General features: G+C 36.9%; 1 protein-coding gene across 2 annotated transcripts in view; it reads right to left on the bottom strand.

The window, feature by feature from the left end:
• Positions 1-3,547: 3,547 nt before the first annotated feature.
• The window catches only part of FYB1 (FYN binding protein 1), a 62,489-nt gene continuing 45,281 nt past the window's right edge, over positions 3,548-20,755 (bottom strand). The window contains exons 7-19 of one of the 2 annotated variants that reach the window (XM_069880094.1): positions 19,487-19,604; positions 18,752-18,908; positions 17,492-17,636; positions 15,091-15,119; positions 13,888-13,957; positions 13,192-13,332; positions 12,477-12,508; positions 11,348-11,414; positions 9,231-9,336; positions 8,767-8,929; positions 5,944-5,977; positions 4,771-4,802; positions 3,548-4,655 (exon numbers count right to left, since the gene is read on the bottom strand). In XM_069880094.1, coding sequence (XP_069736195.1) covers positions 4,633-4,655; positions 4,771-4,802; positions 5,944-5,977; positions 8,767-8,929; positions 9,231-9,336; positions 11,348-11,414; positions 12,477-12,508; positions 13,192-13,332; positions 13,888-13,957; positions 15,091-15,119; positions 17,492-17,636; positions 18,752-18,908; positions 19,487-19,604 — 1,117 coding nt within the window. In that variant the 3' untranslated portion in view covers positions 3,548-4,632. The remainder of the gene's footprint in view (positions 4,656-4,770; positions 4,803-5,943; positions 5,978-8,766; positions 8,930-9,230; positions 9,337-11,347; positions 11,415-12,476; positions 12,509-13,191; positions 13,333-13,887; positions 13,958-15,090; positions 15,120-17,491; positions 17,637-18,751; positions 18,909-19,486; positions 19,605-20,755) is intronic. The other variant, XM_069880095.1, reaches the window with a different exon arrangement.

Here is a 20,755-nt window from a genome sequence, read left to right as displayed (position 1 = left end):
TGTATATTTAATAACGGCTTAATCCTCTCTCTCAAAGTGCTTTAGAAGGAGGCAAATAGACATACTTTAACAAATTCTACATATGTTCAGGAGCCAACTAGCTAGAATGAAACACAGAGAAGAAAGGCTTCATGAGACATTGTAATTTTGCTGCCCCAGGCAAAGGAGGGGACTTGGGGCTATCATGCTGTTGCTCAGCACAAGGCTACAACATGTTGTGTTTGCATTCTGCAGTCCATGGCTAACCTGAGTGGCCTGGAAATGTCTTCCAGCTGGCTAGGATGCTGGAAACTGCTCAGGATGACCCTTCAGCCAAGTGGAGGACTTGGAGGGCTATGCCGCTATCCTGAGTAAGTGATTTCTGATAAATAAATTCATTCTTTCAGAACTGGTTCGGATGTCTTAGCTTGGCACATCCCCAGACCATATAAATGTAAGGGTTTAATTCTGGCAAAAGCCATAGACCTGACTCAAAGTCATGCCAATAAACTTAATGTTGACAGAGCTGGGAGAAAGCAAATGTTGTGAGGGGAGATAGTAACATAGATAATTCAATTCTAGACTTTGTCCCTAGTTTTTATTACATTTTAGAATATAATCTAAACCATGACTTAAATTTAATTTTAATCAGTATCCCCTATCTAGCCTCTTTTTATTACTCTAAACATGGTATGTTTAAAATACAGATTTTGGATGTTAAAATGCTTTTTAAACACAAAGTGTTTTCTCTCTCATCTTTGTGTTTAACCACAACTAGAGGCCAAAAAAAGTGAAAGAGAAAATAGTGAGAGACCTAATCTAGGAAAGAAGTAAAAATAAAATCAATTTGGCTTCAATGGTTTGGGTTTATATCCAGGATTAATGGATAAATGCTACAAATTGTTCTCTCTTCATGTCTTCCTTTCATACATTAAAAATGTGAATGAAATATTTTCCTGTCACAAAAGATTACTATTCATGGGAATCTGAGCTATCATTGTGATGAATGCCATGATAAACTAAGAATTCTGGGTGTAGCTTAGGCTTGGGAACATTGGCACTAAATAAAGGAGTGGTCAGAAAGTGAATGAGCAGGGGTGAACCACTGCTTTGTCTGTTAACCCTCATCTAGCCCATACGCTAAAGAAAGCAAGGAACCTGAGGAAAAAAATACTGACCCATCATGTAATTATAGACTGCACACCCAGTTAAAGATGCATTCACATAAGGAGGCAAAATTGAGGCTGTGCAAATACAAGCTGATTTTTGTATCTCCTAGCATTTGAGTGCTTCACTCTGTAGTGAAGCTACATGCAAAAGCCTTTCCATGTAGGGTGGTCTGGAGCTGCTATACACAAGTTGTAAGGATTCCTTTTTATGAGTCCATTGATTTCTTCAGAAGCTGTCTTATTTGATACAAAACACAAAGTCAAATACACACACACATATACACACACACTTTCAGTGTCAGTGTCAGTGACTTTGTCAAATACACACACTCACAAACATGTACACCTATATCTGACATGAAGTAACGTAGTGGTGAATTCAGTTCTTCCACTGAATTTCCTTCCCCTTGCTAAAGCAGTGATCTTCATAGTTGAGGTGGATTGTGCAACAAGATCTCACATAGAAGAGGGTTTTGTTACCACGGTGGGAGGAGTAGCCAAGGGATCTGCAATTATGTGGATCGAGAACATAAACCTCTTACACAGGAATGCACAGGAGATCAACTGCATTCCTGCAAAGCCTGCAGTTAGAGCAGATAAATGCTCAAAAGCTCCTGAATTAGAGAAGTCTTTTTTGCCCTCCCAGTATTTGTTTTGCTTAGACTGTTTAGTCAGACATCTTACAGGTATGACGCAGATGCAAACCAGACCTTAACTAGCTGTGTTCATGCTGAAGTCTAATTTCTATGTCAATGTTTTGATGTTTTCACTGCTGAATGTTTTAGCAGGCACAGCCACATACATATAGCCTGAGCTTGGAGAGGGAAAAATATTGAGAGAGAACAGCTTTCGTTTTCATTCTTTATAAGTTTTAAGAGGCAATAGAATGAATTACAGGTGAGAAACCTTAAAATATATTCTTTATTAAACTGTGTAAGTATATAGATTTTCTTGTCTGATGGGCTTTCTGCTTGCATTTCACTTTCTGGAGAGCAGTTACTGACAAATGCCACATTGTAGCTCTGCTGTCTTTGCAGCAATAATAAAATTTATTTTTGCTCTGTCAGCTGATCAGTGATAATTTTCAGAAGTTATTTTTCAGCTTCTGCTGTTCTATTTTTGCAAAAGATGGTGTACTCATATTTTTTGTCAGAAAGCACACTTTTATTCAGAAGAAAGGAAATAATTGCATCTACTAAACAGCATCGGTAAAACAATGAAAAAAACCACAATACCAGCAATTTTTTTTATGTAGTACCTTATAATTATGTTTTGACATCTTGTAACCATCACATTGTATTTGATGTGTGTAAACAATGCACAGATTTTTAGCTTGATCTATCTTGTATTTATTTTGATTTAATGTATCATAAGACCAATTCAGTCAGTATAAGCAGTATGGAAACAGTACCCACAACATATCAAGACTAGGAACATGGAAAAGGTATTCAAAATACACAAATGAAAAATCTTACAAAGAATAAAGTTCACTTAATTTTCAGGAGCACAAGAGGTTTGTGTTCTACTGAAGTCCTTTAACACAAGATAAACTGCATTCAACATGGAAGTTCATTTATTGGTCTTACTGAAATACATGAAGTTCTGCTATTACTTAAAACTAAAACAAGACTGGGCATGTACAAAGCATAAAACTGCTTGTCCCATTGCTAAGTTACAAGTGGTTGTGTGTATTTCTAAATGTCTGTGTTCCCTTTCAGTTTTTTGGTATATCACTATTTTGATGCAGATACCCTCTTGAGTGCTCCTAAAAACAAATAAACCACCAGCAGTGACACAGACAAGCGGTCAAACACACTCATTGTACTTAATATTCAAGATTGTGTTTCAAATTTGGGTGCTGGTGCTTATGTTTACACATGAGATTGGTATTTGTAGGCCCAGATGCTGGTTGAATATAGAATAGGAAACTCAAGTTTGCATATAGATTTTCAGTGTATTATCAGTAATTTTAAATATAATATAAAATAGCTTATAGGCTATTATGTCCACAGTTAATTGTATGTTTGATATCCCCATAGCATTGTACCTCCTTAGAGATTTACTGTTTTGAATCATCAATAAAAGGCACTTATGTAAGATGAAATCTCAGCTCCACCGAAAATGGAAGACCAAAATCTACTGACTTTGACAGAGCCAATTTTTTTTTTACCTTTATAAGCTAAGCTTGCTTAGAAACTTGCTTATTGCACTGTTTCACTCAGAGTACCTTACTTCCCTTGAGGACTGTAGGAGACAATTTTAAACAAGAGTTGCTTGCATTGATCCAGCCACATTGGTTGTTACAGGTTTCTGATTATCTTGCACTACAGCAAAAGCATCACACATTACAAATACGTGTTCCACCTTCTTTTCTGGGAGTTCACCACAAACGTTTTTCAGGTTTCCGGTGAATTCTGATATATAAGAGCAAAATTATATTTATTATTCCGATTCATCCGTTTGTTTTACTTTGATTTGCTGCTTGCTCATTCAGATAACAGCAACATCATGATTTTTAGAAGTAAGTGTTATTTCTACAATGGATAAACATGCAAATGTTTAATTTCTATACTCTTGTTTAGCCAAGTCTCATGCAAAATATCGTACTTAAAGAAAAATATATTATCAATAGCTATACTTATATATTTAATCTATAAGTTATTTCTAACTAGCTTAACATAAGTTTAGATGCCCATTTTAATACCTAAATTACTATAGTGACAACACCAATTAAACAAATGAAATCTTAATCTAAATGTTCTGAATATATTTTCAGCAACACTATACTATAAAGTAGACTCTTCTATGGCTTATATTTCAGAGCGCTGTATGTGACAAGTATAACATTTTTACAATTTTACTATTAAAATTAGTCAAAAAGTACCATAACATAGTGAAAAAATTTTAGGAAACATTTTTCTATCGTTAGTACAATGTAGAAAAAGAAACCTCAGCAAGAAAGGTACATGGCTGTACATATCAGTGTAGCTAACACTATTGCAGTTGGAATGGCCGGTCAGCAATGCATTGCCTTCTCTGATGCCCAGTTTTGATTTCCTGTTTTCACGACAGGATATTATCACTAAAGGAAGCTTTTCTTTTCAGGATACAGTCCTCCCCAGAGTGGTGGTCTCTGGTCTTTAATAGGCCAGACACAGAGTAAAACCTGTTCCCAGGGTTTGTTGTCCTCTGTATTCTTCACAGACCTGAACTGGCCTCTTTGGGTATAGATAATTGAATAACTGTTTTTACATGTGCTGTCACAAACATGGAAAGGAAGTGGGAAATTATAACTTTAACTTAGTTCATATTCCTAAATTTTAATTGCTGAGATAAATGACGTATACGAACATAATACATAACCAGGGATGACAAAACCCTAAAATCTTAAAAAAGGTTAATTGTATATTTAGAAGAGTGTAATTGATTAACTTGTAATCAGCTTTAGTGATTCCTCTTGTCTGAAGGAAGAAAGTCCGAAGCATCAGTCATTATCATAGATGCAATCTGAAATGGAAATAGAAAGGAAAAATATCAGTATTGTGTAGTACTTTGATTCAGGGATAAAGTTATTTGGTGCAATTGAATATACTTATTGTATTGTTTCAATCGTTCAACGTACCATCACCAATATCATCGTAAATCTCTCCATCACTGTAAGTTAAGAAAAGAAAAATAATGTTTTAAAAATTGAGACATTAGATATATATTTCTATTTGCATGTGGATACAAAATAGTATATTGGCATGGTGCAGACATGCTATCAAGTAGTTTGTTTGCTAACTAGGGAAGTACACCCTTCGTGGTGACAGGGAGTATTAAGCAAGATGGTTAGGGCAAAGGATTTTCAGTGAAAGTTAGGGCTGGATACCTTTCTTTCTAACATGAAAGGCTTGCTTTATTAACATCTTGATTTTTTAAACTAAGTTTTTAAGTAGCTATTCCAGCAAAATCATAGAAAAATTTCCATAAAAAATGAAACACTGTCTGATTTTTGTAAATGAAAACCAGAAAAAAATAAGGAAAAAACTGATAGGCCTCTGAAATTCTTTTTTTTTTTTGTATTTGGCAATGCCTCAATAGTTTTGGAAGAGCAGTTTTTTAGATAATTAATTTAGGTAATGACTATAAATGATATGTACTCAATGAACAGGAATTTTTAAAATACATCACTTCGATATGTGGACAGGCCCATCGAAGCCAATAAGGCTATTTTTATGTAAGTTAAATGTGTCTATAAATGATTGCAGGCATCAAGTCTAAAAGTGATGTCTGATTTGATTTTTAAAGGTCTAATGTAAAGCCTGTTGAAGGAAATGGAAAGGCTTTGTCTGATGACAGTTTTGGACAAAAATTGAATGCTGAACTCCACACAATTATTCAGAGCAACAGTGAGCCAAATCTGCTCAGTCCCAATAAGACTGGAATAAAAATAAGCCTAAAGAAAAATTGGTCCATTTTCACTCAACATTCAAAAATGGCATCAATAGACTTAATCACACTAATGTGGAGTTCAATAGTAGAGTCAAGTACCAATAATGTTTAATTTATGTAATTTTTCATTCTTTAAACCAGAGTTTATGATTAAGCAATGAGGAATGGAGACCTGGAAAATTTCCAGCATGGACACATATGACTAATTCTTGAGAAATCTAAATTCCATAGAAATAACTCAGCTTGCAGGATGAGAATGATGTACTAGTAGAATGACATATATTTAACTTTTACTTAACAAATGATTTAGAACAAAATTGAATGTTAGAACAAATTTTTCAAAAAGTTCACTTTGACTTACTTCTGAACTAAATCACTTCTCAGAACATAGCCATCTGAAAAAAAAAATGAAATATATATTTATCTAAGTTAAATTTAAATATTCATGTTATTTATTCTGTTGCTAGCACTAGTGAAATGCATTTTTTCTCTTTGAGGTGTTTCATACAGAAGACATAATTTATGATAACAATTTACAATGCGTAAGTACACAAAGAAAATTTTGTTGTCCAATTTTGTTTTAATTATTAATATCTGCTTGTTCAACAAAATATGGTGCCTTAGTGAAGGAATCAGAATACTACAGTACCTCCAAGACCAGTTAGATTTCTGCTGTGCCGGATATGTTATATATTCATAAAATGTCATTTCTCTTGCATCATTGCAAAATTAGGCTTTCATCTTATATTTTACTTTGCTGGTTGCGTAAGTGAGGTGTGAAACAATAGGCATTAACACAAAATATAGTACAGTTCACAAACTATAGCACAAAAATTTGGTATAATAATAACCACGCAATAATATTTATAATAATAACAGAAATGCGCATAGTTTCTTCTAGGGGCAAAAATGTCTTTGAAGTAGTATACACCAATTAATTATCATAAACTGTAGTAGTTTATGGAATTTTAAATGTATTATATTGATAACAACTGTCCATATCGGTAATGGAAATACCTTAGAAAATCTACTCACTAGGAAATTATTCTATTACTCTGCAGTGTTACTAATGAAATCAGATAAAAATACACATATCTTCTTCAATATGTGTAATACCTTGAAAAACTTAATTGCTGCAGTTGGTAAAATTTACCTGCTGACATACTTTTCAAATGGTATAACACATACAAGCAAAGACAAGCCATAACAACAGTTATGTATTTGTAGCCAAACATTGGTATGTTGGTATAAAATTAGCACAGTTCAATAGGAGAAATGCAATGACAGTTTTTTAGTAATTCATACACAATTCATAGGGTTTAGAATAAATTTATTTGCATGACTTGTGGAGTTCCTTGAATTCTTGGATCTGCTTGCTGGCTAGTTGTACACGTGTCAGTTCTGCTGCTGCAAAGCATAATCTTGGTTCTTCTGATGGTCCCTAGCCATTAAATTTGCGGGAGATACAGTCCCTGATGATCTCCCACACTTTTCAAACTTATTAATCCAAAATTACACATCTAAAGTTTCTAATTTATTCCTATGTTTGTGTCTTCCTTTCTAGAGAACAAGGCAGCAGTGTGGCACACACTCTGCATGATTACCCAGTGCCACCAAAAGCTGTGACACATAAGGCCAGCTGCTCTCTGACAGTGTAAAGGAAGCTTGGAGAGGACACAATGTATGTTTTCAGGCACTGAAGTCCATTTATATCCTAATGTTTAAGCAAAATATAAAAGTGAATTGAAGATTTTTGTGTGTTTCAAAAGGTACGTGGGTCAGACCAACAGGCAGAAGATAATAATTAAATGGAAGAATTCATGTGCAAGAAGGTAACAAAAACATATATAAGGGTTGATTTTCAGCCTATGTGGCCTTCAAAAGGTGAAATCATAGCTTCAGGACACAAGGAACTAGATCAACTAGAACAAATAAACCAAAATGTCATGCGTTTAACTAAAGTAGGATTCAAGCATAAGTAATTATGGTGAAAATTGGCAGAGGTCTATTCAGAAGTTGTCAGGAAGGATATTTTTATTTGTTTTGCTCTTTTATGCATAGCAAATCAGTAGCTCCTGTCACTGTTTGAAAGGCTTTGAAGACTATGTGAGGAAACCAGTCAGCATGAACTAATTTCTTCTGTTATTAGCTTGATTCAAAAAATACAGTGTTGAAAGTTGCTATTTCAGAAGTAGCTACACTACCTCAATTCATATTTTGAGAAACATATGTGTTGCTATGCAAAAAATTTTTCCTCACCCCGCAGACCTGCCAGGAAGAAGGGTATACTCCAGACTGCAACAGTTGAGTACAGAGGGGAAAAAAGTAGAAGTAAAGTGTCTGTATCCCTTTCAGAATTTTACGGCACAGCACTGTCTTCTACAGAGATCAGAAGTAAAATGTAAAGGTGAGTAGAAGAAGGCTGGTACTTTGAATGTTGCCTGTTCCTGCACAAACTGATTTTTTATTAGGAGGTTTGAAAAATATTGTTACAGAAGCACATTAAGAAATTGAAACAAACAGTAGAAGGTCTAGACTTCTCCAAAAGTGCAAAAACTACTGCCAATGCAGACCTTGGCCAAGAGTTTCAAAGAAATACTGAAAGGCTGCATGCAGCTCCCTAAACAAGCAGGCATGCCAACAGAGATATATGCATTGGATCAGCTCAGGGCTGGTGGTGGAAGCTCCTAAGCATTTCCCCCTGGCCCCAGCCTGTTGAAAAGATTGTACTCCATCCCTCTCAGTCTAAAGTAAGAATATTGTCATTGATTTTCCCTTGTCTAGAGTCAATGGTCAAGTGCTTCCGAGAAGTGCAGCAAGAACTTTACTATACTTTTACTAGATTCTGTGGAGTACAGCTGTAGTCTTTTTGGCAAATAGAGACAGAAGCAATAAAAGCATCTGTTAATCTTAGTTGAAGCAAAGCAAGGTTTACATAACTAAGTTGTTCTTCTCACATTTGGTATTTCTTGTCTGTTGGAGTTTTATTTTTTTTTTAAGGCAAGCCACTCTTAAAATGCAATAATAAAATGACAACAACCTACCTCCTGCCTACTACCAGCCAAGGAAAAAGACAGGTATTAGGCTCTACTTTAATATAGCAGAGAAGAGGTCTTTTTACACATTCTGACTCAATCATTCTATGGCAATTTCATTTGTAGGACAGACTTTTAATGAAACTTACATTTCCTTTCTTCGTTCCTGCACAGGACCTTGGTATCATCTGTACTTTCTATAATTTCAAGAAACTCTCCTGGTTTAATTTGTAAGTCTTTAGGTCCCCATCTTCTCTGGGGCAAATCCTGGACTGTGGTGGTAGAGTAAAGAACTTTAATTTCACCTTCAAACTGCAAAAATAAAATAAAGATATTATAGTTACAAACCATCAATTTAAAGCTTATAACCAGCCTTTTTTTGACAAATATATTTTTCATTTATTGCTACATTTTAGAAAATTAGGCAAATAATTTTTTTGTGCTATGTAGTATGTGCCCATGCTTGTCATTTGGTCTTACAAATACTCAGATATCTTTCAAAGGCAAAATAATGGATTACTTAAATATTAGAGAATAAAAATTAAAGGACACCATACAGATATTTTAATCTTTATATTTTATCTGAACAAAACTTTCTTTGATCAAAACTTACTTTGAACTTTTTTCTAAACTCCTTCTCTTCTTTTTCTGTCTTTTTAAGCTTTGGTGCATCTTTTTCATCTGATTTGAATTTTCCAAGTCTTGCTGATTTTAATGAACTAAAACAAGAGGTTACAGATAAAACCAGAATTAGCAACACAGATGAACCGTTTCCAGTCCTGTTGGGATTTTTTTTCTACATCCCTGATACTTTTGACATCTGTCAATGAGTATGGAAGGTTTTCGTGCCCTAACTGCTCTTCCTGATGCTTTACCTGGAAATTTTAAGGCTGACTCTACCTTTAGAGCCTTCCTCATCTCTGTAGGAGTTAGGGGTGATTGTTTCTGCTTAGGAAACTGTCAGTCACTGGCCTGACAGGTGAACTCTGGGTGGAAAACTGGTTGGGTGGCCGGGCCCAGAGAGTGGTGGGAAATGAGGTTAACTCCAGCTCGAGGCCAGTTACAAGTGGTGTCCCCAGGGCTCAGTGCTGGGTCCAGTCCTGTTCAACATCTTCATCAACGACCTGGATGAAGGCATTGAGTGTACGCTTAGCAAGTTTGCGGACAACACTAAGCTGGGAGGTAGTGTCAGTCTGCTAGAGGGTTGGGAGGCTCTGCAAAGGGATCTGAACAGCCTGGACAGCTGGGCAGAGTCCAATGCATGAAGATTAACTGGGCCAAATGCTGGGTCCTGCACTTGGGGCACAACAACCCTGTGCAGTGCTACAGACTAGGGGAAGAGTAGCTGGAAAGCTGCCTGGAGGAGAAGGACCTGGGGGTGTTGTTTGACAGCGACTGAACATGAGCCAGCAGTGTGCCCAGGTGGCCAAGAAGGCCAATGGTATCTTGGCTTGTATCAGAAACGGCGTGACCAGCAGGTCCAGGGAGGTTATTCTCCCTCTGTACTTGGCACTGGTGAGGCCACACCTCAAATCCTGTGTTCAGTTCTGGGCCCCTCACCACAAGAAGGATGTTGAAGCTCTGGAGCATGTCCAGAGAAAAGCAATGAAGCTGGTGAATGGGCTGGAGAACAAGTCTTATGAAGAGTGGCAGAGGGAGCTGGAGAAGAGGAGGCTGAGGGGAGACCTTATTGCTCTCTACAACTACCTCAAAGGAGATTGTAGAAAGGAGGGTTCTGGCCTCTTCTCCCAAGTGACAGGGGACAGGATAAGGGGGTATGGCCTCAAGCTGCACAGACTGGATATCAGGGGAAAAAAATTCATAGAACGGGTCATTGGGCACTGGAACAGGCTGCCCAGGAAGGTGGTTGAGTCACCATCCCTAGAAGTATTTAAAAGATGAGTAAACAAGGTGCTGAGGGGCATGGTTTAGTGATTGATGGGAATGGTTGGACTCCATGATCCAAGAGGTCTTTTCCAACCTGGTGATTCTCTGATTCTATGATTGACTGATGAGGAATGTATGCATGGGTGTGAACTAATCTATATTTAGCTTAGGAGGGTATGGATTTTCTTTTGGATGAAAAATTCAAAGAGGTCTCTCTGTTTTAATGCCTCCAGACTAGATTACTGTAGTGCATTTTCTAACTCCACCTGAGTAGATTTAGAGACAACAGAATATGACATGTTTCAGTCATCTTCATGGATGCATCTGTGTTCATAACTCATCTGTGCTCCAGAGATGGCCATAACTGCTTAGATCAGGAACAGAAATTTCCAAGTTGAACTTTACACCTCCAGACGTGCTTCATACTTATGAAACAGAATACTATCTCTTTTTCTCTTAAAATATTACTGCAGCTGGGATGAAGTACTTATGCCAACAGTTCCCAGATTTTGATAAGAAGACTGCATGAAGGGAATCGACAACAAAGTACCTTTAGGCCATACATTCATTTCTACCTCCTGTCCATCAGGCACTGAATTTGTTGAAATTCAAAATATGCTTATTTATTCTATAGTCTAGTCATTATTTCTATCTGAAAGGAGGAGGCAGGGAGCATTCAACTGCAATTGTCAACAGTAGGGTTAGGAGAACACAGAGCTACAAAGCACTTCCACAGAACTAAACACATATATTAGTAGCAATCTGTCTTCAGTAAATACTTTAAAATGTTTTGCAGTATATTACAGATTTCTAATCAGGGGAGTAATTCCCATTTTCACTTGCTTGAGTTCAGGTGGTTGAGGGAAGTCTGAAGAATCTACATCGTCATAGACATCATTGTCTTCACAATCTGAAACAATAGTTTTGAGAAACATGAAAAAATATTATGTGATTCTTGCGTAGTGAATACATTGCAATCTAGGGTAGCGTAGCTAAGTTGAAAAGAAATTACAGCAAGTACTGTAACCATTTATCCTCTGTAGTAACTGTGGGTTCTCTGTTTTGCACAATGTACTGTGCAAAACAAACACCAGCCAACCTTTTCAGAATAAGACGCTTTATTAATAATAACAATAGGTATTCACTGATACTTTAATCTTCTTAAGCTGGAGCAAGTTTTAGCACATGTTGGCTGCAGTAGCATTTAATCTTTATTTTAATTAGTCTAATTCCCACTGTGTTGCATCAAAGTATATTTTTGGGGTTTGATGTTAAGGTAACCTCAGACACTTCTTTAGCACTGGTCAATGCAGCGTTGCTTAGAAGTGGATATGAATCATATGTATGTTAGTTTTTAGGTCATCTTGCAATGCTGAAGCAGTGAAAAGACTTCTTATCCCAATAATATACTTTGAATCATAGCCGGCATGTTTGTAAGGTGGAAGCAGTTGTTCAACTCATCATATCAGTGGTTATAAATAATCACACAAGGAGATAAAGGTTTAGAACTTAGTTCAGGCAGCAGTCTTGAGAATTGCAAGAACTTGCTATTTATTCTGTGGCTGAGCTGGTATTTATGAGTATATTTTATCTCACAAAGACGTTGCAAGTACTAAAAATAACAACAAGAGCCTCTTTTTCCTTCTGAAGTCTTGCATTAAATGTTTCAAGAGTATTTAGCATTCATACTTAATGTCAGATAAAATGAACTAGAGGAAATCTCACATAGAAACTACATGACTTCTTAAAAATATATCAAACTTTTCTAGAGAGCTTGCAGTGCCTTTTATCTCCTTGTGTGCAGTTAAAGCAGTCACATTATTTGAGATTTGCTTGCTGAAACTGGATAAGCAATGGCAAATCTGGTTTCCTTCCTTGGATGTATTTTTGTGACTAGCATGATACAGGGTAATGTATACAGAAAAAAGGATCGGGAATCAATATAGAGACCGAACAATGGACTATTAATTACCTTTTCCAGACTGTTTTGTTGAAGGAGACACGCTAGAAAAGAAAATGTTCATTAGTATTTATATCACATTAATAGGCTTTTGCATCATTTAAATAATTTAAAAACCTTGCAATTCAAGGACTCCAAGTAATCTCCAGGTGTTCTGAAACTCCACTCACACCAGTGACACTCCTGGACTAAGTGTATTTTTATACCACTAAATCAAAATAAACCGGTACAGAACCAAATGAAAGAAGATGGTGGTAAAAATGGCAGTTGCTGATCAAACCTCTAAGCAATATGTTAGAAAACAATCTTTATATTTTTCTGTTTCGCATATTATTCCTAAAATTTGGATTAGTGGGACTAGATTTACCAATTTATCTCAGCTACATTGTACTGATGAACAAAGTACAATTTAACTGAGGATATAGCAAACTTACATCACTGAAATGGTACAAAGATGATGGATCATTTTGGTGCTCCTCACCAAGAAAATTTCTGGTTTATTTTAATTACCAGATTTATGCAACAAATACAACTTGTTAAGAGAGAATTATATATATTATGAAGGAGAAAAGAAAGGAAGTCAAGTTTTTTTTGCAGAAAAGTATCATCCTGAGTTGCAAATTGATGCATGATTCATTAGGCTGCTGTGAGAATATGTTAGTAGCATGTAATCAATACTTTATTAGAATTAGTAAATGTGCACTGTGATTTCCTGGCAGACTCTTACAATGAATCTCCATTATCTTCTGCCCCATTGACTTTGGTTGTTTTTTCTCGTACACTTTTCTTTTTGTCATCTTTGACCTTTAGCCTCTTCAAGATTCCCCAGGACCAGATACCATTCTTATCTTCATCCTGCGATACAGACCTTTGGAGTATGCATGCAATTATCACAGTGCAAAATGTAACATTCTTTTTAAAAGGTCCAGTTTAAAATCTCCACTGATGCACATAATCCTCATTAATGAAAACAAGATACATATCACAAGGTGAGGACACTTGCCTAAATTCTAAACACTAAAATGCCGAATTAGGAATATGTATGTTAGGTCTTGTGTAGATACTGAGATATGTTTGTAGGTATAGATATTAATCTAGTGGCTTACTGTTTTCACGTTGCTGCTCAGCAAGCTCACATCGTAGTTTGTTATTTTCATTTCAGAGCTGTTCAATCTAGTTGGGGATTTGGGGATTTTCATGACTGCAGCTTCGTTTGCTGGCATACCAAAACTAAGTGCAGAACAAAACTTTTCCAAAAGACCTAAGAACTCCGTTTTTTAGCTTCATTAATCCATCCAGATGTATACTCACTTGCTGATTATCCTAATACTTGCTAGTTATTATGCCTAAATAAAACCCCCCCTAAAATCTGAAATTAAAATAGTCTGTTAAAGAAGATTACTTAAATGATATAAAACCTCACCTAGTTACAGAATCTTCATCATCAACCCCATCATAAATGTCTTGATCAGAAGGAGGAGGTGGGAACATATCTTGAACAGATCAAACAGTGAATTAATATATTTTATGTTGACTGCTGCTTAAGAGGGTATTTATTTCTAATATTCTAAATATGTGTGTGCAGTTTGTGCAATATCCTTCTGCAATATCCCAGAATCTTTCTGTACATCAATGCAGCCCATTTATTAAAACATTGATTTAGACTTATCCCAGTTGGGAATGCCATCCACAGCATTTAAATGTGGTACTACCAATCACAAGAGCGTGAATAATGAAAACAAATGCATTTACATTGTATCCAATAAAATTATAAATGGATGACTCTTTTTTTATGACGACTGATGACTTTCAATTTTTGTGTGTGACTAACGGTGATTGAAGATGTCAGACCAACACTCAGAGCAAGTGACACCTTGTGTTTATCCACTGCAGCAAGAGGCAAGCGTCATGTAAGCTCCTGATTTTGGTCTCAGTTCTGACCTTTGAGCACCTCCCCCTTTACTAGTGAATGGTCAGAGTAATCGCTGATATCTGTACTTAGCTGGCAGCAGCTTCATTCAGCACTGCCAGGGGATGCTTCTGACATGACTAGTATCTAAACTCTAAGCTGAGTATTTGAACTGTGCTTTGTGATCAACAGAGTGCACTGCATAAATATATGTGCTATCAAAGGGGAAACTGGGTTTGCATGTGTGTTTTTGACAGTATGAAACTTAGGCATTAATACTAGTCAGTACTCCTGAGTATCACTGAAGCTGAAGTGCCCCTTAACTCTGACAGCAAAATGCAGCTTTATTTGCTAGTATTACTGGCTATTTCAGAAATGGATTTTTCCTGCACTAAACATCTTGGTCATGTTAATATTTTGCCAATTAGATCTCTGCTGGTTTGGGGAATCATTTACCTTCATAAAAAAAAAAAATAAAGGTTTGTTATCTTCTGGCATGATTCTGACTCACAGTATCTGAAGACAAAACTTTCTAGGTTCCCATGAGTGCAAAGAAAGTTAATTTGGCTACTACACCTCCTTGTTTGTTGCGTCATAGCTAACATTTAGAATACTTATGTATAATTGCTGCATTACTTGGAAGCTACAGAGGTCTGGATTTGAAGATAAACAGTACACAGAAACACCTCTCCCTAGAAACGTATATATAGAACTTACTTTCAGCTCCACTTTGGCCACCACTCTGACTGGAAAAGCAAAGGAGAGATGTTTTAGAGAAAACCAGTCATCCTTTGGAAAAAGAAAACAGCATGAACACCCATCACTTTTGTAGTTATTATTTCTAAACCCTTTGGCTTTGGTACTTACCTACATTGCTAGTTGAGCACTACATGTTCTGCACTGGAAACTTAGGCTCGTGCTTGTGTGTTCTATATGGGCAAGAACTAAATGTACTAATTCTTTTTTTTCTCTCTACTTTTACTGCACTCGCATCAATTACAGTCAAATAATCAAAAGAAAATGTGTCATCTAATTCGCAAGTGAGCTAGCTCTTAGATGAGGAGAGATTAACTTCTAGTAGATTCAGGTAAAGTAGGAAAAAATACTCTGTCTTTTTTTCCTTGGAACTAATTAATTACAAATCAGAAAAAAGTACTTTAGAATATAATTCACAGTAATTCAGAATATATTTTATATCCCTGTTGATATCTTCAAACTAAAGTACAAACTATGGCTTAAGATCAAAGAAAAATTCATGTTGGAAGAGATCTCAAGAGGATATCATGTAGTCAGACTTGATGGGACTGAAAATGTAATCTGACTGAAACCTATCTGCACCCTTTAGATTCAGCCCTTATAAGGGGATTTTCTTGAGGTGAAATGGTAAACAAATCAATTTATTGTTCAACTAGCTTTCATTGGGTGATACTTTAAACCTCCACTAGCAAGTTTCTAACACTTCAAGGGTTCCATATTAGCCTAGTGTTCCAACACTAATTGAAGAATAGCTGATAGGTTCACAGTAGCTGAGATTATTGCTAGGTCAGGGCCTTACTTTAACTTGGACATCAAAAGCAGGTATTTGTTGAACTTCTGTGCCAAGAAATGCTGAAATACAACAACCCTGATCAGTTATTCATTTTGTAATATTAACAATACCACTGAAAATAAAATAATACTATATGGTAAAGAGGCTTTGTTTTAGTATAGCATTCTTACAGTGGTTTCAAAACATGTTGATGTATGTCAAACCTTCCAACAATTCATGCTTATGAACTGAGCAGAATGCTATTAATTGCTAGAGAAGATAAAAATGTCAAAATACAGCTTAAAGGATTTAATGAATCTGAGCTATTCTTTCATCCTTCCAAGTTCCTTACACTATTATTTTAGTATGCAACAGTGTAAGTATTCTTGTTTGCTTTTGAATTCAAAAAATTTTCTAAATTCCTTGCATTGAGGTGGTTAATTCTAATGCTTGCCATAGTGAATAAGATTGGTCAAAGACACTTCCGCAATGAAGTACCTAATGCCCAGATTACCTAAACCCTAAACCAGCAAAAGTAACTCTTCTGGCTAGGTCATGGTGCTATAAGACCAGTGTGCAAGGAGGAAAGCTGATATTGAGCGATACTAAAAAATATGAGAAGCAAAACTCTATTAGTTGCTTAAAGAATGCCAGCCTGGAGGCAGATCTTTCCAAGAGCTGTTTCTGAAGCTCATGGGGGTGTTCTGGCAGCTGAGAATCTGCACATCAGGACATGTATTGGAGAATGAGCACTGGTTTGCTGCATCACACGACAGAAGCAGGCTTTTACGCGAGGTCGGGTAACAGAGCTGCCACCATCATGTTGAGTCCCATGATAGCCTTGGCTTTTGTCACAAGATCACTAGGGTATTTCCCTGCCAGCAAGTCTGATATACTGCCGGAGATGGCACTCCTCTAGCTGCTGATGTATTTGATGTGAAAAATAAGGCAGATTGAAGTAGAGTGCCTGCAAGGTAGCACTGCAGTGCAGATACATGTGAGACTGTGCCATAAGGGAGAAGCTTCTGATGAAGTCAAAAAAGTATAGCTCATACCCATCTCATGGGATTTTATAGGCCTTACTTTCAGGGATAAAAACATTTGCCACACTCTCTACTGATTGGCCATCCTAGTCATGCTTCTGGAAGTCCCATCTCTTCAATAGGAATTTTTGAAATTCCTCATAATTTGAAAGCAGCAAGGGTAATCATGAGGTCCCCAATGCAGTGTGTTCCCACTGCTTTTAGAGTCTTTTCTTCTTGCATGTTAGAAAAGGCAGTGTGTGACTTCAAAACACAGAGCAAAAAAAAAGAGAGGGAGAGAAGAGAATTGCACTTCCTGCAGGTGATTTGTAATCCTGCTTGTTTTGCATTTAGTTCTCTTTTTGATTGCAATGCTGTAGGTCCTCTTCTAACACTTTGGATTCCTTCTGAATGCAAGTGCTTCAGTTTGAATAACTCAGGTAGATCATTCTGATATAAATGGCTGTTCTTTTGTGACCAAGAATCTGCTTAATTGTTGAATAATTTCTCCTGTCTAGGCTGACTGGGGTGAATCATTGGCTCCTTTTCATGGATTCCTTATACATACCTGCTACTACTGTCCTGCTCTCCAACATCATCATAAACTTCTTGGTCAGTCTCTGTGTGCTTCACGGGAGTTCTGGCAGATGGTTGTTGCTTTCTTCTTAAAGAATCATAATCAATCTCCACCATGGTTGTTTTAATGTATCCATCTAAATGGATGAAACCATGAAATTAGGCAGAGGTAGTTTTAGAGCTTGTCATATAGGGGTGTGTTTAATAAAAGATTCAGAATCAGTGACTGAATTGTGTGATCTTTGTAAACTTTCAATGAAACATCTCATCACAAGCAACCTCAGGTTGCACACAACTACAAAACTCAGATCTGCCTCAGATCTCTCCCAAAACCCTCCCCTGCTGGTGTCAAGTTAGCCTCACCTTTGTTTGCTTCTGATCTAAGGCAGAATAATTTTCTATGCAGACTCCAGGAATCAAGGAGCAAGCTCCCTTTCTCAGCTAACCCTGATATATATATCATGGCAGTCCATGGTATAAAGGTTCTGACAAGTCATTCAGAGGAAGATACACTTTATTTGCATTGATCTTGATTCAGATTGGTAGACACACTGCAGCGGCATTGTTATCCTCTTGTCCCTGGATCTTGACTAAAATGATCTAGCTATACCTCCGGGTAGAATGGCTCAGAAGAAATTTGCAGCAGAGCAGTTGACATGATATTGGGAACTATGTCTCTGCTGAATGACATTTTAGAAAGGTGTACTGCCTGTACAAAATTGAGCATGAATGGATTTTCTCAAAGATAAAAATTACTCATAAATATCTTGAAAATGGAAAATCCGCCACTTCATTACTTCTGAGTAAACCCAGCCTGTTTAGAGTCTTCCCCTCAAACTGGTAACACATTGATTTTCTTTTTCTTTTATTTAAATGATCAGAACTCATTTTAGTAACAGCCATATAATTTTTAATATCCAACATGAAAAAAATGTTACCCTTGTTACTTTTACAGAGACAGATTTCGAAGCTATTTGAAGGCTGATATGGAATTACCTCTCGATAGGTCCATGAAGATCCAACACAGTGTTTCTAACTTATTCTAGTGTCTGTAGACATTACATTATGTTGTACAATAACTTCCTAATGTGAATGAAGTTTTGCATGCCAGCTAAGGACAGAAGGGTTGTGGTAATTATTTACTTTGGTGGCCAGTGACTCAGCCTTGGTAAGGCTCCTTCTTAGTGTAATGCTCATGTTTGTTATCATGCAGTGAAAACTTTCAGGAGCACAGTGAAAAAACAGAACTCACAACATCCTTTTATCCTGCCCAGCCACTTTCCCTCAGGGTTGTCTGTGAGGCGAATTATTTCAATCTCATCCCCCTGTTTGATAGTCAGCTCATTCTTCCCTCCCTTGTGGTCAACACAAGCTCGTGCCTGATGAAGGACTTGGATGGGTCCTGTTAACTGCAGAGAAATAGCAATGAAGGAAATCACAGATGTGGCAAAGTGGAGTTATTTCCTGAACATTCAGATGAAAGAGAAAATAACTGCATTGATGATTATTCTTTTCACTGACATTTTAAATGGTTTAGGTAAATAAACAGAAAGGCATCGCTCCTCTTTGCAGCTACCCAGTTTAAATTAATAACCAGGAATGCAAAGAGGGCAACTGCAGAGCAGTAGAACAACTGAAGAAGTGACTGGAAAAATCACAGAAATACAGACAGTAGGCTAACCTATGGAGCCTTTCACAGGTTCACAAAACAGACATCTATTTAATTCCAGTGCGCAGTCCCATGTAGTTCCAGAATTACTCATATGAGTTAATGTTTGTTAACATAAATAAGTCTACTACATAATGTTCTGGGCTTACCATTCTACTCTGTAAATGATCCTACAAACACTTGCAATTCATCCAGGCACTTGAACTACCTACCATGACAAATAGTTTTGTAGCCAGATTAAAAACGTATTTTGAACTTGACAAAGCTAAATAATGCTTCTTAAATGCCTTTCACAAGATAGCAAAGCAAAAAGCTTACTTTGAATTTCTTTCTTATTTCTTGCTCTTTCTTTTCTTTTTCCTTTTGTTCTTTCTTCTCTTGGTCCATTCTTTTCTTTTCTTCCTTGTCCCGCTTCTTCTCTTTTTCCCTTGATGATCTGAAAGTGCATTGTCAGGACTGAATGCAGCAGTGAAGAAAATCTCACTAGAGCTTCCTTACCCAAGGTTAATAAAGTGCATGTGATGGAAAAAGATTTCTCTCAGTTAAATCCAAGCTACAAATTCTAAACCCTAGTATGACTGCAAGAGATAAAGTAAGCTGTCCCTTCTCTTACATTGCATATATAGTTTAAAGTGGCTGTCCTCAAGTGGACAGCATGCCAGTGAGGGTTATCTGGAGGTAACAGACTGATTCTACATGTGCATGTCCAAACATCTCTGAACTAATTTTGGCAAGCAAGCTGGGAAACTGGTAGCAGTCTAGGCGCGAGGCTGCAGCTGTTAAATATTTACCCATTTATCAATGGCTAATGCAGCCTGAGCTATAGCCTGAGCTACCACTGGACTGTTGCTTTAAACCTAATTGCGACCTATTACAGCAGTCTTCTCAAGTGACAGTCAATCTTCTGCAACGCATCATAAATGTACCTATCGCACCAGGGTACATTGCTTGCTGTGCCTTGTGTACTGGATGGTACCGAGATCTGGGCCCTAGGATGTAATTAGGAGTACAGCTACTGCTCTGCCGTTTACTGCTAACAATTTGGCTGGAAGAGCTATGCTTTACAAATGCTATGGAACTGACTGAGTGAGGCTGCCTCCTTTTCCTCTCTTCATACCTTTGCTAAACCAGTATGCTCAAATAACATTAAAAATTAGACTAAATGAGGATTGCCTGTGTTTGTTATAGAGTTTTAAAACTATTTTCAACAATAAATTTTTCCTGATAGTCATTTCATATCTGAAACAAGACATTTTTTGTGTGGGACCATTAGACTGTTACTTATTCTGAGGGAATTAGAGCTTTTCTTTAGCTGCTGTCATACAACAAATCCCATACATTTAGACATTAGCAGGGCAGGAGACTCTTCAAAGTAAAGGGCTAAATGGCAGAGGAATGACCAGAGCTCATATTCTGTCTCTGTAGTTATTGTAAGGGACTCAGGCCATGCAAAATGTAAATCCAGCCTCTCACAGGAGTTTTAAGTACATTTGTCTAAGAAAAACCATGACAAAAGATCTGTCTGGGTGCATAGTACCTGGGGGCTGAGCTTATCTTTCATCCTAGGCTGTAATTCCAAACAGTGAT

The sequence above is a fragment of the Phaenicophaeus curvirostris genome, chromosome Z (assembly GCF_032191515.1).
Source record: "Phaenicophaeus curvirostris isolate KB17595 chromosome Z, BPBGC_Pcur_1.0, whole genome shotgun sequence".
NCBI classification, from domain to species: Eukaryota; Metazoa; Chordata; class Aves; order Cuculiformes; family Cuculidae; genus Phaenicophaeus; species Phaenicophaeus curvirostris.
This window is presented reverse-complemented; position numbering and strand designations above follow the sequence as displayed.